Source organism: Marmota marmota, unplaced genomic scaffold (genome assembly GCF_001458135.2).
Source record: "Marmota marmota marmota unplaced genomic scaffold, marMar, whole genome shotgun sequence".
Taxonomy (NCBI): domain Eukaryota; kingdom Metazoa; phylum Chordata; class Mammalia; order Rodentia; family Sciuridae; genus Marmota; species Marmota marmota.
The window spans coordinates 37,327,085-37,348,374 of NW_026000229.1; the positions used below are offsets into that span (position 1 = coordinate 37,327,085).

Consider the following 21,290-nt stretch of genomic DNA (forward strand, 5'->3'; position numbering starts at 1 on the left):
TTAGTGTAGGGATGACTTTTAGAAACATTAATATTTCAGACACTCCTCACGCATCCCAAAATAAATAGAACAGATAAAACTAACCAAGATGTGTATAGATATGTATGTAATACTGTATTGCGGCAACTGAAATACAAACACTAATAAATGAACTTAATTGTGTTTAAAAATGTATGTCAATCACATTTTAGGGAGTGGAGAAGAAATGAATTAACCAAAGTAGCAGAAGAAAACAGTGACTGTATATGAGAGGCTAAAGACCAAAAGAAGTCGGCAGAAAGGCTAAAGTTAACATTGTAAATGTGTTTCTCAAAGGGGATGGATTAGCAATTTAAAAATTGTATAGCTGGGTGCAGTGGCACTCTGCCAGTAATCCCAGTGGCTCTGAGATTGAGGCAGGAGGATTGCATGTTTAAAGCCAGCCTCAACAATTTTGTGAAGCCCTAAGTAATTTCTTAGTGAGACCCTGTCTTGAAACAGAAAAACTAAAGGGCTGGGGGATATGACACAGTTTGTAAGCATTCCTGGGTTCAGTTCTTGGTACAAAAACAAAACAAAACAACAACAACAAAAAACTATGAACAACTGAGGTAATTGTATTGTAGATGAGAGCCACTTTCGTACTGTGTGATAGTGAAGTTATAAATAAAGATTGGGAAAGCAAAATGAAGCCTGGAGTTAAATTTGAATCAAAGATCTTTCTGTGAACTCATGGTGACATACATACAGAGGATACAGAAATATAGGTGAATGTATTAATTTTCCAAACTGGCAGAAAGTGTCTTAATCAAATATTCAAATAAACATCACTAATACTTTAAATCTTGACATCAGGAATCCCTCGATTTAATGCACTAAGATGAACACATTGTTTCTGTGTTACTTGTATCAAAATACACAACCTCATTTTTATCATAAAAAATAACAGAGCTGGGGTTGTGGCTCAGTGGTAGAATGCACACCTAGCATGCGTGAGGCACTGGGTTCGATCTTCAGCACCACATAAAAGTTAAAAAATATATTGTGTCCACCTAAAACTAAAAAATAAATATTAAAAATTAATTCCCGCTTTCAAAACAAAGAAGTTTAAAAACAAAACAAAACAAACAAAAAACCCCAAACCCCAAATTGGAGGACATTTTTCATAAATGATTAGTACGTTTCAAAAGTGCCAAGGAACATGGCACATGCCTGTAATCCTAGTGGCTCAGGAGGCTGAGGCAGGAGGATTGATAGTTCAAAGCCAGCCTCAGCAAAAGCAAAGTGCTAAGCACTCAGTGAGACTTTGTCTCTAAATAAAATACAAAATAGTGTTGGGGATGTGGTTCAGTGGTCTAGTGCCCCAGAGTTCAATCCCTAGTGCCAAAAAAAAAAAGACGTCAAGGACACAAAAGAAAAGACCTACACACAGAGAGAAAAGATGAATTGCTATGTGGGATTGTGCATATAATCTTGGAACAATAAGAAGATATGAGTTGAAAAATTCTTAACCTTCCAATAAGATCTGTAGTTCAGGTAATAATTTCGTAGCCTCCCCAGGGGAGTATGTAGCTCAGTGTTAGAGCCTTTGCATAACATGTAGGAGGCACTGGGTTCAATTCCCCATGTTTCTTACAAAATTATAATAGTAATAATATATCACTGTTAAGTTTCCTTTTCCTAATAATTATTCTGAGGTTATGTATAAGCTGTTAAATTAGGGAAGCAGGTGGAAGTGTAAGAAAATGTACTATTTTGCAACTGTTTGTAAATCTAAAATTCAAAAATTTAAAACATGGCAAGAATAAATCAAGGATCTGCCAAATATATTTTAAAATTCACACTTAGCAATTGTTTGTCTCATTAGCTTCTGTTATGTACATATGTATCTTTTTTTCTTTTCCCTCAACTATTTTCAGTTTTTTTTTTTCATTCAACTATATATTTTGAGACAGTCTGTTAAACTTATTCCTAATACTTCATTGTGTTTTTTAAGGAAAAGGAATTCTCATACAAAAGCACAATGCAGTTATAAGATTAGGAACTTATAGTGACATAATAATATTATCTGATCCATAGTCCATATTAAAATTTCATTAGTTGTCTCAATAATTCCTTTATATCCCTTTTTTTCTCTGAATTGAATACAGAATACAATCTAGGACTACATGTTGCATTTAGTTGTTAAATCTCTTGAATCTGAAACAGTTCCTCAGTGTTTTGTGACATTGTTATTTTTGAAGATGTTTTTGAATTTGGATTTGTGTGCTTTTATCAGGTGATTATGTTTGGGTTATCCATTTTGGTAGGATTATCATAGAAGTCATATGTCCTTGGTATATCAGGTGACACATGATATATCTGCCCCAATATGATAATACTAGCTTTGATTCCTTGGTATGATGGTGCTTCACCACTACAAAAATTATTTGTTTTTCCCCCCATAGTATTTCTAGAAATCGTTTATGTCTGATTATTCTTAATAGGAAAGTTAATGGGAAACCTGGCTTTAGTACCTGATGAAGGAATTTTAGATGATGATGTTCCAATGATAAAGGCTTTTCAGTGGGAATGTTTGAGATTGTTGGCTTAGCTACTAATTCTTAAAGAAAGTATTAAGAGGAAATTTTTGATTAAAGGCTTAAAAGTTCCTGTAAGCAGGCTATCTGAGGTAGGGATATTATAAAAATGGCCTCTGGCTGTCTGTAACTTTGAATCCATTGTTTCTTTAGCATCAGAGGAAGTGGCTGAATTGTCATAGAATCTCTTCTATATTCTTCCATGTTAAATGGACACAAGAAATTGGGTTTCTTTATTGAGGTTTGTTTTGTTTTGTTTTTTAAGTTGGAGTGGAAATTGTTTTTCCTTTTTTTTTTTGGGGGGGGGGGAATCAGGAATTGAACCCAGGAGCACTCAACCACTGAGCCATATCCCCAGCACTTTTTGTATTTTATTTAGTGACAGGGTCTTGCTAAGTTGCTTAGGACCTTGCTAAGTTGACAAGGCTAGCTTTGAATTCATGATCCTCCTGCCTTAGCCTCCTAAGCCACTGTGATTACATGCTTGGCATGGAGTGGAAGATTTTAAAAGCTGTAGACTGGATTCTGGACTGTCAGTCATCTTATGTTAGGTCTGCCTCGGAGAAAATGAGACTTTGAGAAATAGTGGCAGTAGGTTTGTCCTGGTTGGTGGTGGGACTGTTGAAGGTGGAACTGGAAAGTTAATTTACTTTCCTCATAACGGTCTTGGATCTGGGTATCTGGGTGTACTAACAGCCTTGCAGGTTGGTCCTGGAAAGCAGTGTGCTGTAGTCAGGGTAGATTAAAGTTTGGATGTAATATATTCTCTTGGTCTACTTCAAGACTTATAACTTAAATTCTTTTCATTTATATTCATAATATTTAGGCCAACTATGGCACTAGGTTCTTCTTAATGCTACTTTATTAGCTTTGTGTGTGATTCCAAAACAGTACATCTGTATAGCTTTTAGAGGTAATGTATATTGCATTTACTTGACATTTTATTTTTCAGTCCTCTAGAAATTAAATAAAAGGCACTGTCAGGCTACATAATCTTATTTGAAAAATGAATCCTAAATGAAATATTACTTTTAAATGTTTTAGGCCAACAAGCAGAAAGCTTCAGCTCGTAACCTGTTTCTCACCAATAGCCGAAAGGTAACATTGCAGTTTTGTATTTCCATTTCATGTTTTGCTGGTATAAATATGTTCCTGTTCTTTGGATCCATTCTTCCTGCCATTGTCTGTTAGGACCTGTTGATTATAAATCTAATAATACCTAAGAGAGTTTCTAAATATCCTCAATCTACTTAATAAGTAAAATTATTATTCTTCACATTACTGGTATCTGGGGGTCTTTTTTTCATAAGACCATCAATAGTCTGTTTATTTCCTTGGACAAATTATTGTGCTCCAGCTTCTTTATCTAAGAAATGATGTTATGAAAATCTTTTCTTAAAGGGAAACAATAGAACTTTTGTCTTGAAGATCAGATGAGGTAATGCTACTTGTTGTATTTCTGTGGACTAGTCATTCAGGCTTTATGTTTTCTCATCTATAAAATGAAATAATAACAATTTCATGGGTTTGGGAAGATTGAATTAATGTATGTTAACTTTAAAATAGTATAAAAATTAGTGATAGGTATTCACTATTAATATGTGTGATAATGCTTGATAACTTCCCTGATCCTTCTTAGTAATTATACTTTGTTTCATCTTTTAAGGTTGTAGATGTGGATAGATTTCTTATCCTTGATATTACCTCAGAATCTAAGCCTGGGTTATAGTATTGTACCAGGGACATTAATCAAGTTTGGGAAGAAAGATGTGACCATAGGAGGAGTGTTCATACTGAACACTCCTCCTGTGGTCACATACTGTCCAGAGAGAACTGTCACTTAGTGTTGGTGTCTCCCATCATGGCAACGTTGTATCTTGTAGCTTGCCCACCAGTGCATGAAGGAGGTACGTCGAGCAGCTTTGCAGGCCCAGAAGAACTGTAAGGAAACTTTGCCTCGTGCTCGCCGCCTCACTAAGGAGATGCTTCTGTACTGGAAGAAATATGAGAAGGTGGAGAAGGAACACCGCAAGCGGGCCGAGAAGGAAGCTCTGGAGCAGCGGAAGTTGGATGAGGAAATGCGGGAGGTAGGACAAGAGCATAAAATTTTGAAGATCATAATTACTTCCACCCTATCAATGCTTTGAACATTGTACATCTAATTAACCAATGAAATTATCAAGACAAAAAAAATTTATTTTTGTGGTATCTGGGGGATTGAACCCAGTGATGCATGCATACCAGGTAAGTGCTCTAACTGCTGAGCTACACTCCCACCTCTAGAAATCTTTTAAAGATCTAATTTTGAGGATAGTGACTTTACTCCACTAAACCAATTTCTGTTTTTATTCTTCACTAAGGCCTTCCCCTGGCCTTTTGCCTCTTTTCTTTATGCTATCTTCTTCTGTTCTATAAATCTCATTCCTGTATGTGTCTGGAGGAACAACATCAGCAAAGGAATGAATAAAAGGAAAAGAAAATAGCTTATCGTTTATCTTAACTTGTTTCTGTGTATTGACTGTAGTTTCAGTTTATTGGATTATGGGCCAGATTTAGATCAGAGAGGTTCAATAGACAATTAACTCAGTTTTCTAAGACCTCCCTCTATCTCACAGTAGCTTGGTTTGCAAAACCATCTAGGTTTGTGAGACCTACATTCTCTTGACTTATTGGTAGATAACTGATGGTAGTTTCAGTCGTGGTTATGTTGATTTGTATGTTTTCTTCTCAGAATTTTTGAAATAAACTTTTTGATGTATCTTTATTGTTCCCTTAGTACTTTGTTCAATTAAACCAAGTAATAGGGCTGGGGTTGTGGCTCAACAGTAGAGCGCTCGCCTGGCATGCGTGAGGCCCTTGGTTCGATCCTCAACACCACACAAAAATAAATAAACAAAATAAACGTATTGTGTACAACTAAAAAATAAATAAATAAAATAAGTTTAAAAAAAAAACAAGTAATAGTTAACTTTAAGGTGAAAAGGAGATCTCGTGTTTTAAAGTGTTTTAGTGTTGAAAGATTTTTTAAAAATCTTTTAGTGTTGAAAGATTTTCTTGATGACACTTTGGCTTTTAAAATTTTCTTTTGGTTTGAATTTGGCTCAAGTACAATAATGTCTTAAAGAGAAAAGGGGGACCTGGGGTTGTGGCTCAGTGGTAGAGTGCCCACCTAACATGCAGGAGGCACTGGGTTCAATCCTCAGCACCATATAAATGTAAAATAAAGATATTGTGTCCACCTAAAACTTAAGAATGAATATTTTAAAAAAAAAAGAGAGAGAAAAGGGTCAATTTTATATAGAGTACTTCTTCGTAAAGTAGTACTTTAGAACTTCAGACCTTACTTTGCAGTATGCCTTATTTTATGTTTTCCTTTTGGGGAGGTGTATTAAGAACAAATCAAGTATACTTCATTTGAATTTTGTTATAAAGTATTCAAAATTATGAATTTGGTTTCATAATTATAGTATTTACTATATTCCATATAATTCAGGATTGTTGTTTTGATTATTTACTCATTGTTTATCTTAAGGATGATTTTATTTATTGACACAATGATTTTTTTTTTTCTTTACCTATTTTTTTTTTCTTTTAATTTTTTCACATTTTCAAGAAAGCACTATAGGGCTGGGGTGTAACCCATTTATCAAATGCTGGTTACCAGAAGCAAGGCCCTGGGTTCAATAACCAGAACTTCCCCCATCTAAAAAGTATGTGTTTGTGTGTATGTGTGTCCATATTGGTCCACATTCATGTTTTTGTTCTTTGGTGATGGTATATTACTGTGTTACCCAAGCTGGCCTTGAACTCCTAGACTTAAATTGTCCTCCTTCAGCCTCAGCTTCCTATGTTCTGGGCCTATACCCAATTGCTATTGTGTTAGTTTATATTCATGTTTTGCTTATATTTATCATTATTACAGATGAAGTATAGATTGTTTTGGAGAGGGTTTTTTTTCCCTTTGTCCTATTGTTCCCACATACTGACTTTGAGAATAATTTATAGCTTCTACTCACTTATTTTGCCTTTTAGTTATTATTATTTTTTGTACTAGGGATTGAACCCAGGGGCACTTAAGTACTGAGCTACATCCCCTAAATATTTTTAGGGCCAGGGTATCACTGAGTTGCTTAGGACCTTGCTAAGTTGCTAAAGCTGGCTTTGAACTCAGGATCCTCCTGCTACCATGCCTGGCTAGAGAAGAGTTTTTAACACATTTTTTTAAATAATAAAGCTATACATATTACCACCCGGATTATAACATCTGTTTAAATTCAGTTGATGTCCCAGTGCCATTATCAAAAAGTAATGTAGCAAAGACATAAACATTTTATACAAAAATCTGTGGGACAAAAGTTTTCATGTTGTAAAGAGAGGAAAATACCAGTTAGTATTAAACTATAAATGAAAATTATTCCTTCTTGCATTTATTACCAGTGACTTGGCTAAATAGAATTGTTCACTGGTGGTTCTACCTTCTTAATGTTAAAAGGGTAACTTTTTAACACCAGCTAGTAGCTCACACTTGTAATTCCACCACTTTGGGAGACTGAGGCAGAGGATCACTAATTCAAAGCCAGCCTCAGTAACTTACCAAGGCCCTAAGTAACTTTTTTTTTATAATTTTTATTGTTGGTTGTTCAAAACATTACATGGTTCTTGATATATCATATTTCCCCTCCCCTCTTCTCTCTCTACCCCATCTACTGTAATTCATTTCTCCCCCTTGTTTTTTTTTTTTCCCTTTCCCCTCACTTCCTCTTGTATGTAATTTTGTATAACCCTGAGGGTCTCCTTCCATTTCCATGCAATTTCCCTTCTCTCTCCCTTTCCCTCCCACCTCTCATCCCTGTTTAATGTTAATCTTCTTCTCATGCTCTTCCTCCCTACTCTGTTCTTATATCAAAGAAGACATTTGGCATTTGTTTTTTAGGGATTGGCTAGCTTCACTTAGCATAATCTGCTCTAATGCCATCCATTTCCCTGCAAATTCTATGATTTTGCCATTTTTTAATGCAGAATAATACTCCATTGTGTATAAATGCCACATTTTTTTTTATCCATTCGTCTATTGAAGGGCATCTAGGTTGGTTCCACAGTTTTGCTATTGTGAATTGTGCTGCTATGAACATCGATGTAGCAGTGTCCCTGTAGTATGCTCTTTTTGGGTCTTTAGGGAATAGACCGAGAAGGGGAATAGCTGGGTCAAATGGTGGATCCATTCCCATCTTTCCAAGAAATCTCCATACTGCTTTCCAAATTGGCCGCACCAATTTGCAGTCCCACCAGCATTATACAAGTGTACCCTTTTCCCCACATCCTCGCCAGCACTTGTTGTTGTTTGACTTCATAATGGCTGCCAATCTTACTTGAGTGAGATGGTATTTTAAGGTGGTTTTGATTTGTATTTCTCTGACTGCTAGAGATGGTGAGCATTTTTTCATGTACTTGTTGATTGATTGTATGTCCTCCTGAGAAGTGTCTGTTCAGGTCCTTGGCCCATTTGTTGATTGGGTTATTTGTTTTCTTATTGTTTAATTTTTTGAGTTCTTTGTATACTCTGGATATTAGGGCTCTATCTGAAGTGTGAGGAGTAAAGATTTGTTCCCAGGATGTAGGCTCCCTATTTACCTCTCTTATTGTTTCTTTTGCTGAGAAAAAACTTTTTAGTTGTTTACCGTGCCTGCAAGGTAGGCAGACCTGCGACCGACCGGCAGAACAGGCCCAGCGACGCGCCAGCGTGGTAGACACGTCGGCCCTAAGTAACTTAATGAGACCCTGTCTCAAAATAAAATATTAAAAATGTGGGGGATGTGGCTCAGTGGTTAAGCACTCCTGGGTTCAATTCCTGGTACCAAAAAATAAAGTCAAAGGGCTTGTTAAGTAATTTTTGCAAAGTGTATGAAATTTTGACAAATTCTGTTGACCACCAATGATTTTGCTCTATTTTTACTTTTAACTTTCCCCTGGTTTAGGCTAAGAGACAGCAGCGAAAACTCAACTTCTTAATCACCCAGACAGAGTTGTATGCCCATTTCATGAGTCGCAAGCGAGATATGGGTCATGATGGGATCCAGGAAGAAATCTTAAGGAAACTGGAAGACACTTCTACCCAGAGACAAATTGACATTGGTGGAGGCGTTGTAGTTAACATCACACAGGAAGATTATGGTGAGTACTGAGCCAGAAGCTAGACAAAGCAGGTTCTCTCCATTTTTCATATCTAAGGTTATTAATTCTTGTAAGCTTTGTTTTGATTCATAGGTAATATTGGTTAGAAAAGGGGAATTGATTGTATTAGAGAAGAGAGGGTGTTTCTAGAGAAGATGCCTATAAAATGACTGATAAAAGAATTTGCAAAGGAAAGGATATGGTTATGAGATCTTGCAAGTTTTGGAATATATTATATTTTGTGATTTGTTATTAGAAATTTAGTAAACTTTTGTAGCAGAGAAATTCACCTCTTACATAACAAGATCCTTGGTGATAAAAGCATGAGAAAGAGACTAGTCAGTTTTGGTATATTTGTGACCACAAGGGGAAGGAGAAATCGGAATGAAGTTTGAGAAGAATTTCACAGATAGTAGTGATCAAGATTATGTAGTCCTAGATATAAATAAGAATGGGAGCGTTTTAGAGTATATTGGGGTTATACACACCTTTGTTTCATCTGTTCAAATAATTATACCTAGAATAAATATATTATGATTTTGAAACATCATTGTTTTTTTTACTTGTTCTGGCTATTGGTATTAGATTTTTTTTGTAGTTGTCTTTGTTTTGGTAATGGAATTGAACCTAGGGGGTGCTTTACCACTGAGGCACATCACCAATCCTTTTAGATTTTTATTTTAAGATTCTTGCTGAGTTGCTGAGGCTGCCTTGATCTTGTGATCCTCCTGCTTCAGTTTCCCAAGTCACTGTGATTAAAGGCATGTGTCATCGTGCCCAATGTGGTATCATATTGTAGAAGAAACCCCAGTACTGAGAGACAGTGGATCTCTATGCCCAGTGGTTTTTATGAGCTGGCTTTGGCTATGGAAGACCAAGGCAGCCCTCTGCCTCTGTTATGTTTCTAACTCTGTCAAAGAATTTAGCCTTTCTTCTCCTCCATCCTTTGTGATCTTAGGGATTAGTAGAATGGGGAAATCAGGGATCCATATGTTGGCCTGAATTGTCTTTGAAGGAGATGTGGTGTGATAATCTACAGGTTTTCCTTTTCAGATAGTAACCATTTTAAAGCCCAAGCCCTGAAGAATGCTGAAAATGCTTACCATATTCACCAAGCTCGGGTGAGTCTTAAAAATGAAAAGGTGTGGTATAATTGGCCCTGGAAATAAAGTATAACCTTTAACTTTGGTGTTTGCCCTTTATTCTTATCACATTTTCAATTAAAAGCATTAGCCAACATGTCATTGTGTATATAGGGTGGTAATTTCGCGTCTCTTTACTTCAGAATAGTGGAACTACTTTAGGAAAAACAGAATAATGAATGTTCACTTTTCTAAGCATTAAGAGTATATTGAATCAAAGTGTCGAATATGATATGTCAAGAAATTTGTAATGTTTTGAACAACCCACAATAAAAAATTAAAAAATAAAAAAAAAAAAAAGAGTGTATTGATAGAAGTCAAAACAGTTTGCTTCCCCCCACCTTCCTTGAGTAATATGGTTAGTATATGAAATGTATCATGGTTGTTTTAGTTAAAAAGATCACAGTGTTGGCTTATTGAAAGAGTAATATGCCTTAAGGAAAATGCTAGCTATTGTTCACTTTAGTAATTACTTGCTCTCTGTTATTACCTTATATGGAGATATTTAATAAAATCAGAAAAAGTACAGTTAAGTTGAATTAAGAAAATGTAGTTAAATATATTGTGTAGGAGACTCTTCGTTACTTTCACAGGGTCCAGATCAAGGATCAATATAAATGCCTTCACCCACCACCTCCAATCAGTCAAACAAATTTTATATTGAATCTTTAATAAATTTCTTGATGTAACAAGTAATATTGTAATGTGGTTTAGTGTATGTGCATTGAAAACATGATATTAAAAATATTCTTAATATAATTCTATGTTAGATAATATCAGTAATATGCTTATAGTATATTATGAATAATGTGATAGAATATCAAATTATAATATCAGAAATTTTGTTTCAATTTTCTTAGTACAGTAGATATCTTGTTTTGAATTTTATTTGTATTTAATATTTTTTTTCTACTATTATTCTTTATTTCTAGACGAGGTCATTTGACGAAGATGCAAAAGAAAGTCGAGCAGCTGCCCTACGAGCAGCAAACAAGTCTGGCACTGGGTTTGGGGAGAGTTACAGCTTGGCAAACCCATCTATCCGGGCTGGTGAAGATATTCCACAGCCCACAATTTTTAATGGGAAGTTGAAAGGTTACCAACTGAAAGGCATGAATTGGTTGGCCAATCTGTATGAACAGGTGAATTTTAGAACTATGTCATTCCCATTCTTTTTTGTTCATTGTCTGTTTTTCTTTTGGTTATGTAATTGTGAAACAAATATACGGTTAGATTTAAACTCTTTTCAAAAACTTTCTGTTGACAAGGGGCAGAAAGCATTTTCTATGTTTATAACCTGGAGAGTCTTCTGAAGAATGTTTATATCATGCATGTAGTTTTGTCTTTTGTGGTCTCGATAAACCTGATTGTTTGCCTCTGAGTATGGGTTAGATGAACTAAGGAACTGGCCATGGCCTATTGGTCTCATATATCAGTGCTGTAGGTTTGGCAGAATACATCATTATAGACTTTGGTGATAGTACCAAGGCTGTGTATCTGCACTCACTTTTGTTTGATCAAGTCTGATAGTTGTTTTGGGCAGTAGATGGAATTCTGTGTGATGAAAGGTACGAGGTGTTGAACATGTATTCCTCCCTTCTCTTTCCCCCATCCAGGGTATTAATGGCATTCTTGCTGATGAAATGGGCCTTGGTAAAACAGTACAGAGCATTGCCCTCCTGGCCCATCTGGCTGAGGTGAGTAGATGCAGCCTCTCAGTCTTTTGCTCTCCAAAACTGAGGGTCATTTTTATATTGAGAAAGTTACTATAGGCTCCGTAGCATAACGAGAATATGACTTGATCTTTGTCCTGAAGCTCTTTACAGAACAGAATGGTTCTGTGTAACATTTTGATTTTCAAGGGGAGCCAGGACAGTATTGAACATGTGTGGTTTGAATCACTGTCTCTCACCGCCCCCCCCTTCATTGACAGCTACCAGTGTAGTAGCCAGTAAGTATACTCTGATTATTAGATCGGAAGTTCTGTGTTCATGTCAAGGTTGTACCCTACCTGCAGAGTACACTTGAGCAATCCATTTAACCTTCTGAAGCTGATTTCACTTTAATTCTGTGAGACTTAGTTTCCTTTTCTATAAAATAGGGATATCATACTTTACAGGAATTTTGCAAGAATTAAATGAGAAATCATGAATAAAAATACAAATTTAAGAAAAATACAAATTTAAGAAAAGGAAGTTCTATATCCATTAAATAATTGTAAAATTGTTATGATTATCTAGTATAAGAGAAAATAATACATTCAAGTTAGTATGTCACAAATGATTATATAACACACCAATAAAAAATGTGGAAAAAGATACATAAGAAGTCAGAAGATGGCATAGTTGTTTGTTTGTTTTTTAAATTCTCATAGTGTGTCCTTGTCAATTTTACTATATTAACATAGGCCATTATTATTAAATGTACAGATTTGGCAATTTAGTAAATAGACAACTATTTCTCGTGTTCTAATGTGTCACCTATTCTTAAACCCCTCTTGTCATTACTTAATTATACTTTTTAATTACATTTTTTTTAGTTTTCCTTCAGTTGCCTTACCCAGTTTTTCTGTTGCAGAGAGAGAACATTTGGGGACCTTTCTTAATAATTTCACCTGCTTCTACACTTAACAATTGGCACCAGGAGTTTACTAGATTTGTTCCTAAATTTAAGGTAAAATCAATCTAACAAAAAACTTATTGCTCTTTAAGGTAAACTTTCTGACTCTTCTTTTGTTTCCTTGCTAATATAATTACTCTCCTTTAAAATTTCTTATATTTATTATATGTTTCTGAAATGCCTATGTCCAGTCCCTATAAAAATTACTTATGGGAACAATAAGAGAGTATATTACATCTTTACATTTAATAAGTTAGAAAGCCAAAGTCCTGTTTGAATAAATTGCTGTATTTGTTGCTCCTGGTCACATTGTCATATTATACCCTTATTTGGTTATGAGTTTGGCAAGTCTTATGAAGAAAAATATCCTAGATGGACATGGTGTAGCACACCTATAATCCCAGCAGCTTAGAAGGCTAAGGCAGGAGGGTTGTAAATTCAAAGCCAGCCTCAGCAATTTAGCAAGGCTCTAAGCAACTTAACGAAATCCTGTCTCTTTAAAAAAACTTGGGGTGGAGTGATGGTTTCGTGGTCAAGTACTCTGGGTTCAATCTCCAGTATCAAAAAACAAACAAACAAACAAAAAACCGTAATTTGTACATTGCTCCCTCCTTTCTAAGCATTTATGAATTGCCTGTTCTTAAACTTTTTTTTCTTTTCCTTTTCTTTAGACTGGGTATTTCTGTGTTGTCAAGGGTGTTCTCTAACTTCTGGATTCAAGGGATCTTCCTGTCTTAGTCTCCTGAGTAGCTTACAGGTGTGCCTGTAGGCTCTGGCCAGTCCATCTGGATCAAAGCCAGATCTTTGGTCCTTATAATTCCTGAGGTAGATACTGTAAAAATTGATATAACTAATTTAGAAGAACAGAATTGATATTGAGGAAGGAAGTGATAAGCAGGGAAGCAATGTTGCATCAAGTTGGCAAGACATGGACACAATTTAAACAGGAATTTAGGACTAGGGGATAGCTCAACAGTAGAGTGCTTACTCTAGTGTAGTCCCTAGATTTGATCCCAGCCCCACAAAACAAAACAAACATTCAGTTATGGAATATTTTACGGATTTAAGATAGAAGAAGGGGGGCTGGGGTTGTGGCTCAGGGGTAGAGCGTTTGCCTAGCATACATGAAGCACTGGGTTCAATCCTTAGCACCACATAAAAATAAAACAAAGATATTGTGTATACCTATAACTAAAAAAATAATAAATATTTTTAAAAAGGAAGAGGTGGGATAGGATTGATTACATTGCTTATAATTTACAAGGATGGAAATGAATTAAATATGTGATCTGTCTTTAAAGACTAATGATAATGAGGTTGCTTGCTGTATAGGGAGAATTTCTTGGAGACTATATATTAAGACTATATATTAATTTCCTGGAGACTATATATGTTGACGTAATCTTTTGATTTTTATTCTTTTTTTTTTAAAGTCATAGATGGACACAATATCTTTATTTATGTATTCTTTGAGGATTGAACCCAATGCCTCACAGATGCAAGGCAGGCACTCTACCACTGAGCTACAGCCCCAGCTCCTGATTTGTATTCTTTATAGTGGTCATGGGTTGCATACAGTTTAAAGGGTAGGGGTTAGAGTGGAGATAAAAGATATTTTTCTGGCATGTTTTATAAGGAATAGGAATATGGTTGGGATTTCTCACTGTGGAGCAGCTTTATGACTGTGCTCTTTGTGGCTGAATTATAGATATAGAAACTGTTTACAAGGAATACTAAGTATATAGCTTTTAACTTGGTGCACTCATTTTTTAATTGTAAGGAGAAGGTGAGACCATTCTAACAGTTTTTGAATATTTTCGCTTGAATTCTTATCCTTGTGGAATATGGAGATCAATTTCTTTTTTCTACTTCTTTTTCATACAATGTTTGGTACATGGTGAACAATCAAGTTGCTGAAAAATAAAATCTTTAAAATTTCTACCAAACTACTTGTTTTCACTTTCTCCTCCATTTGCTGTTAGATAACAATGTAGTACTACTTTTGTCATTGAACCTCTGATTTTATTTTTCTATGCCTGAAGCTGAGCTCCCTGTGTATGTTGAGCTTCTTTTTCTTCTTTTTTAATACCTTTATTTTTACTTATTCATTTTATGTGGTGCTGAGGATCAAACACAGTGCCTCACACATGTGAGGCAAGTGCTCTGCCACTGAACCACAACCCCAGCCCCTTGAGCCTCTTTTTTAATGCTCTAGTATGGGGTATGTAAAATAGAGCCTGTAGGTCAATTCTAGTTGCCACTATTTTATTGTATTTTATTTATTTATTTATTTTTAGGAGGTACTACGGATTGAACCCAGGGGTGCTTTACCACTGAGATACGTCCCCAGTCTCTGTACCTGGCTGATTTTTTTTTTTTCTGTATTGTATAGTCTTTATATTTGGTTAAAATTTTAATTTTAACCATTTACAAGTATACAGTTTTGGAGCAATAAGTATATTTGTAGTATTGTACACCATCACTTCTAAGTAATTCAAGGACTTTTTCATTATCCTGAGCCAAACAAAACCTCATACCCATTAAATAGTCATTCCCTATTCTCTTCTTCCTCCAGCCTCTGGTGGCCACAAGTCTGCTTTCTCTATAGCTAGATTTGCTTATTTTAGATATTAAAAGCAAATAGAAACTATGCAATTTATGGTCTTTTATATTTGATTTTTTTAGGTAGCAAAGTTTTCAAAGTTCCACCATGCTGTATGATGATGCTTCATTGCCTTTTTTTTTTTTTTTTTAATACTTTTTAAGTTGCTGATAGGCCTTTATTTCATTTATTTACTCATGGGAATCGAACCCAGTGCCTCACACATTCTAGGCAAGTGCTCTACCACTGAGCCACTTCCCAGCCTGCTTCATTGCCTTTTATAACTAAATATTTAAATATTCCATTAGGTTGAGTGTATCATGTTGTTTATCCATTCACGTGTTCATAGATATTTTGTGTTTTTTCCACTCTTGGCTGTTGTCAACAGTACTGATATGAACATTCATGTATAGTTTTTCTTTGAATATCTGTCTTGTTTTCATTGCTTTTAGGTGTATTCCTACATGGATTTGCTAGGTCATATGGTAATTCTACTTATTGAGGAATGCACCACATATTTTCTGTGGCCTAAGAACTAAGAATAAATTGTATTTTTTAAAACTGTTGATAAAAAATATTTTTGTCACAGAACATGAAATTCAAATAAATATCTATTGGAACCTAGTGATACTCTTTTGTTTATATGTTACTTATGGCTTAATTTGCACTATAACAGCAGAGTTGAATTTTGTCAGAAACCTTATGGGCTGAGGTATGTAAAATATTTACAGAAAAGGTTTGCTGAGCCCAAGTTATATCGATGCATTGGTTTTTTGTTTGTTTGTTTGTTTTGTGTACTGGAGATTCAACCCAGGTGTATACTCATTCTAATGAGTTACATTCCCAGATATTTTTATGTTTGATTTTGATATAGGGTCTTGTTAAGTTGTAGAGCCCCATCTGGAATTTGGCAATCCTCTTGCCTCAGCTTCCTGAGTAGCTGGGTATAAAGCCTGCACCACCACACAGCTGATTTATTGTTTCTGTTGCTATTACCCTTAGATTGTTGGAAATATTTTTACTTTTTGACAGTATACAGTTAGATGTATACTTTTCTCAGGTTTATAGCTTGATTATATTCAAAGATACTTAGGTTTTTGATAATACCTAAAAGTTTATTGTATTTGACAGGCATCTGAGTAATATTCTTCATAGTTCTATTATGATCAGGGCCTCTAACATCTTCCTTTTTTCTCGGCCTTTTTTAACCCAGGCAGTGGGATTTTTTTCTTTTTAATGGTACTTGTTCCATTTTTCATTCCTGAAATTGGTGTATTTCATGTATTTTTACTGTTTTTATTTTTTCTCTACTTTTCTTCATAAACGTTTTTCTAATATTTTGAGATTTTTCAGTTTTTTTTTTAAATTTTTTAATATTTATTTTTTAGTTTTTGGCGGACACAACATCTTTGTTTGTATGTGGTGCTGAGGATCGAACCCGGGCCTCACGCATGCCAGGCGAGCACGCTACCGCTTGAGCCACATCTCCAGCCCCTGATTTTTCAGTTTTTTATTTGTTAATTTAATGGTGTTAATTGCTTTCTTTGCATGACTTTAACCAAAGTTTTGATGTGTTATATGTTCATTATCTTTCCATTCAAAGTAATCTCTAACTCCTACTCCATATTCTTTCCTAGCATATGGTCAGGTTTTATATGCATATAAATGTTTTGAAGTTATAGGTATTCTCCTTTTGTTGGGTGCCATGTTCTATATATATATATATATATATATATATATATATATATATTTTTTAGAGNATATATATATATATATATATATATATATTTTTTAGAGAGAGAGAGAGAATTTTTTTTTTAATATTTATTTTTTAGTTTTCGATGGACACAACATCTTTGTTTGTATGTGGTGCTGAGGATCAAACCCCGGGCCGCACGCATGGCAGGCAAGCGTGCTACCGCTTGAGCCACATCCCCAGCCCTGTTCTAGATATTTTTACATACATATATATGGATATGTTGATTAGTCAAATTTCTTAACATATTTTGGTGGTTTTGTATCTTTTCTGATACATATATGTATTTTATTTTGTTTTGCCTGCTTGTTTTATCATAGACTTGAGACTTAAGTTAAAAATGACCATGACTGTGGATTTGTCTGTTTCTATTCTGTTCATATATTTTGTGGCTTTAAGATGTATACAAATTGGGCTGGGGGTATAACCAGTATTAGAATGCTTGATTAGCATGCACATGGTCCATTAAAAAAGAGAAAGGAAATAAAAAAAGAAGAAAGAAAAATATACACAGATTTATATTCTTGGTAAATTGAATCTTTTATTACTATGAAATTCTTTTTTACTTTTTTGTATTTGAATCCATTTTTCATAATATGTAAACTAGCTTTAACTTAATTTTTTATAGTATCTTTTTTTTTCTTTCTGACCATTTTCTATCCTTACATTTAAGGTATATTTCTTGCCTTTATTTGAAATATTTGTGCTTTTAATGTAATTTTTGATCTTTTGACATAAGTCTTATTACTTTCTACTTATTTTACCTCTTCAGCTTTCCCTTTTCTTTCTTGTGCCCTCTTGGGAAATATTTTTTTCTTTTCTTTTTTTTTTTCTTTTTTTTAATAGTACTGCAGATTGAACCCAGTGGTGCACTACCACTGAACTACATCCATAGTTCTTTTTCTTTTGATTGAAACAAGATCTCGCAAAATTACTGAGGCTGGCCTTGAACTTGAGATCCTCATGCCTTAGCCTCTTGAGTAGCCAGAATTACAGGCATATGCCACCTTGTCCGGCTCTTGTGTCCTTTTGAATTGATCATAGTTTATTACTTTTTATCCTCCCTTAGCTTGCTGGCTTTCTTATATATTCATTTGATCTTTAGTAAATAATCTGGAGAATACATCATATATTCTTTTTTTATATATATTTATTTTTTAGGTGTGGGTGGACACAATATCTTTGTTTTTATGTGGAGCTGAGGATTGAACCCAGTGCCACTCGCATGCTGGGTGAGCACTTTACCTCTGAGCCACAACCCCAGCCCACATCATATATTCTTGTCTTTTTAAGAAAATATGATATTACCTAAAGTGTTATTACTTTTCAGATGGTACAAAGACCCTAGTATATTTTTAGGTATATCACCCTTCCCTAGTATTATGTACTGTTGGTTTTGTGTGTTTTTGTTTTGGTTGACACCAGGGAGTTAACCCAGGGGTGCTTAACCACTAAGCCACATCCCCAACCCCCCCTTTTTTAAAAAATTTTTTTAGTTATACATGGACACAATATCTTTATTTTGTTTATTTATTTATTTTTATGTGGTGCTGAGGATGGAACCCAGGGTCTCTCATGTGCAAGGTGGGCGCTCTACCACTGAGCCACAACCCCAGCTCCCCCAACCCTTGTTTAGATTTTATTTAGAGATAGGGTCTTGCTGAATTGCTCAGGACTTTGCTAAGTTGCTAAGGCTGGCTTTGAACTCATGATCCTCCTGCTTCAGCCTCCTGAGCTGCTGGGATTAGAGGCATGTACCACCATGCCCACTTCTTTTGTGTATTTTTTAATATTTTAATACTCATGAAATATTTTATTATTTACACACTTTATATTCATATATTCATTTGAACATATTCATATTGCATAGTTTTATTGATCTTCATTTTTTTTATATACCTTTATTTTATTTGTTTATGTGGTACGGAGGATCAAATCCAGTGCCTCATGGATGTTAGGCAAGCGCTCTACTACTGAGCCACAACCCTCATCCCTGATCTTCATTTCTTTATATTTGTACTTTGATTTGGCTGAAAGTTTTTAAAAACCCAGAAGACAAGATGGATAAAGAGAAAAGAAACCCTTTTCTAGGAATATAACAGAAAAGGACACTGAGTTTTGCATTCTTTTTTTGTTTATTTTTTAATCTAGATGTTTTCTTCTGATCTATCATTTTGTTCACTAAGTTGGTCTTCTGCATTTAATTTCTCATTAATCCTATTCATTGCATTTTCAAATTTATTGTATTTTTTCACTTGTAAAAATTCCCTTTGGTTCTTTCTTCCCTTGTTTCTTCCTTTTCTTTTTTTTTCTTTCCGTGTTTTGGTTCTGGGAAATTAACTAACCCCAGGTACTCTACCACTGAGCTACATCCCCAGCCAGTCTTGTTTAACTGCTGAGGCTGGCCTCAAATTTGTGATTCTTCAGTCTCAGCTTCTCAAGTCACTGGGATTACAGGTGTGTGCCACTGCACTTGCCTTTTGATTCTTTTATAGTTTATAGTACACTACTGAAATTCTCCATCTTGTTTCTCATGAACAAATTAGCATATTTTTTAGGAAGTCTTTTTTTGTTTGTTTTTTTGAAGTCTTAATTCTCATATTTTTATCATTTTGATCTCCTCTGACTTTGTTTATTTTTTTAATATTTTTATGTAGTGCTGAGAATCAAACCCAGTGCCTCACACATGCCAGGCAAGCAAAAGAGCCACAACCCAGCCCTGGTTTTTAGTTTTATGATACTGTCTTTCCATGACTGTTTTTTTTTTTTTTTTTTATTGTATGCCACACATTGTGCAGGAAAAACTCTATAGAGATATTCATGGGCTGTGATTAATGTTTTCTTCCAGACAGGATTTATATGAGGTTTTATATATTTATTGCCGGTAGCAAATTTTTTTCCCTCAGTACATAAATAATCCAAAGTCATCTTAAATTGAGTTCTTGAGATGATTCAAGACTCAGATTCAGTACCCATTAAGGCAAGTATATGTGTGGTTTACCTTTACTAGTAGCGTTAACCCTTAGCTTAGAGCCAGTGATGTCAGTGCTTAACAGAGTTCCATCTTGAAATGTGTGGTTTTGTTTTTGTTTTCTGAGTCCTACATCTCCTTTAAAAAAAGAAACAAACAAACAAAAAAAAAAAACCTCAAGTTTCTTATCCTCTCAACTAGAACTTTTGGAATGGATCAACACCAGCAGAGAGAAAATACACCACATTCCTCTGTGGGCTGTCTTTTTAATTCCTGTGTTGGTTCCATAATTCTCCATTGCCTCAGTAGCTCTCAGTATTATTAGCTGCTTTTAAAAATCATTCTGAATAACATTTGTCATGATACTTTTATGGTTATCAGTAAAAGATAATATACATATTATCCTCTTTTTCAGGTGCTACCATATTGGGGTAATCCTCATGATAGAAAAGTTATCAGGAGATTCTGGAGTCAGGTAACTTTCAACTACCTATATACATATGTATACATACATGCAGTTAGTATTCTCCATTTGATACGAATAATTTCTCATACATAAGATCTCATAAATGATATATTTCTCCATGCTGGGCCCAGTGTACTTTACTGATGCAGTGTTTTTCCTGTTACAGGCAGCCACCTGGACTTAAGTCCAGCGTTTTTTAAAAACAACTTTTTTTCTTCAATAAGCTGGAGATTATTTGTTAAAATACTTTATTACTGCTTTAAAAACATTCATAGTTCATCTCACTGCACATCTCCCTACTATGTGGGAGAAGTATCTTTAGGGTTGTCTTGAGCTTCTTGTCCCTAAAAACTAAACCATACTTCATTATTTTATTTTGAATTGTGAGATACCCCTTTTTACCTTCTGCATCTTATGTTTACAGAAGACCCTCTACACTCAGGATGCCCCCTTCCATGTGGTTATCACCAGCTACCAGCTGGTGGTACAGGATGTAAAATATTTCCAACGGGTCAAGTGGCAATACATGGTACTGGACGAGGCTCAGGCGCTCAAGAGTAGTTCCAGGTAACATATGTTGTAGAAACCAAACTCTATAGATAGCAATGAAAACAAACACATAAACACAAAGATTAGAGAAGTGTTAGAACATGGCATGATGTGGTCTATGCCATAACTGTATACGAAGAACAAAATTCTCATTTATAGGCTAGGGTTGTAGCTCAGTGGTAGAGTGCTTGCCTAGCATGAAGAGGCCCTGGGTTCCATCCTCAGCACCACATAAAAACAAATAAATAAAGGATAAAATTTTTTTTTTTTTTTTTGAGAGAGAGAATTTTTAAAAAATATTTATTTTGTAGTTTTCGGTGGCCACAACATCGTTAGTTTTTATTTTTATATGGTGCTGAGGATCGAACCCAGCACCCCTCGCATGCCAGGCGAGCGTGTTACCACTTGAGCCACATCCCCAGCCCCAAGGATAAATTCTTAAAATATTTTTTTCAC

General features: G+C 35.0%; 1 protein-coding gene across 2 annotated transcripts in view; it reads left to right on the forward strand.

Moving 5' to 3' along the window:
- Ino80 (INO80 complex ATPase subunit) overlaps window positions 1-21,290 on the forward strand; it is a 105,432-nt gene that overhangs the window by 10,137 nt on the left and 74,005 nt on the right. For both annotated transcript variants that reach the window (XM_048793356.1, XM_015480808.2), the window contains exons 7-15: window positions 3,603-3,656; window positions 4,442-4,645; window positions 8,534-8,729; window positions 9,783-9,850; window positions 10,804-11,013; window positions 11,488-11,568; window positions 12,449-12,544; window positions 20,235-20,294; window positions 20,710-20,852. In XM_048793356.1, coding sequence (XP_048649313.1) covers window positions 3,603-3,656; window positions 4,442-4,645; window positions 8,534-8,729; window positions 9,783-9,850; window positions 10,804-11,013; window positions 11,488-11,568; window positions 12,449-12,544; window positions 20,235-20,294; window positions 20,710-20,852 — 1,112 coding nt within the window. The remainder of the gene's footprint in view (window positions 1-3,602; window positions 3,657-4,441; window positions 4,646-8,533; window positions 8,730-9,782; window positions 9,851-10,803; window positions 11,014-11,487; window positions 11,569-12,448; window positions 12,545-20,234; window positions 20,295-20,709; window positions 20,853-21,290) is intronic.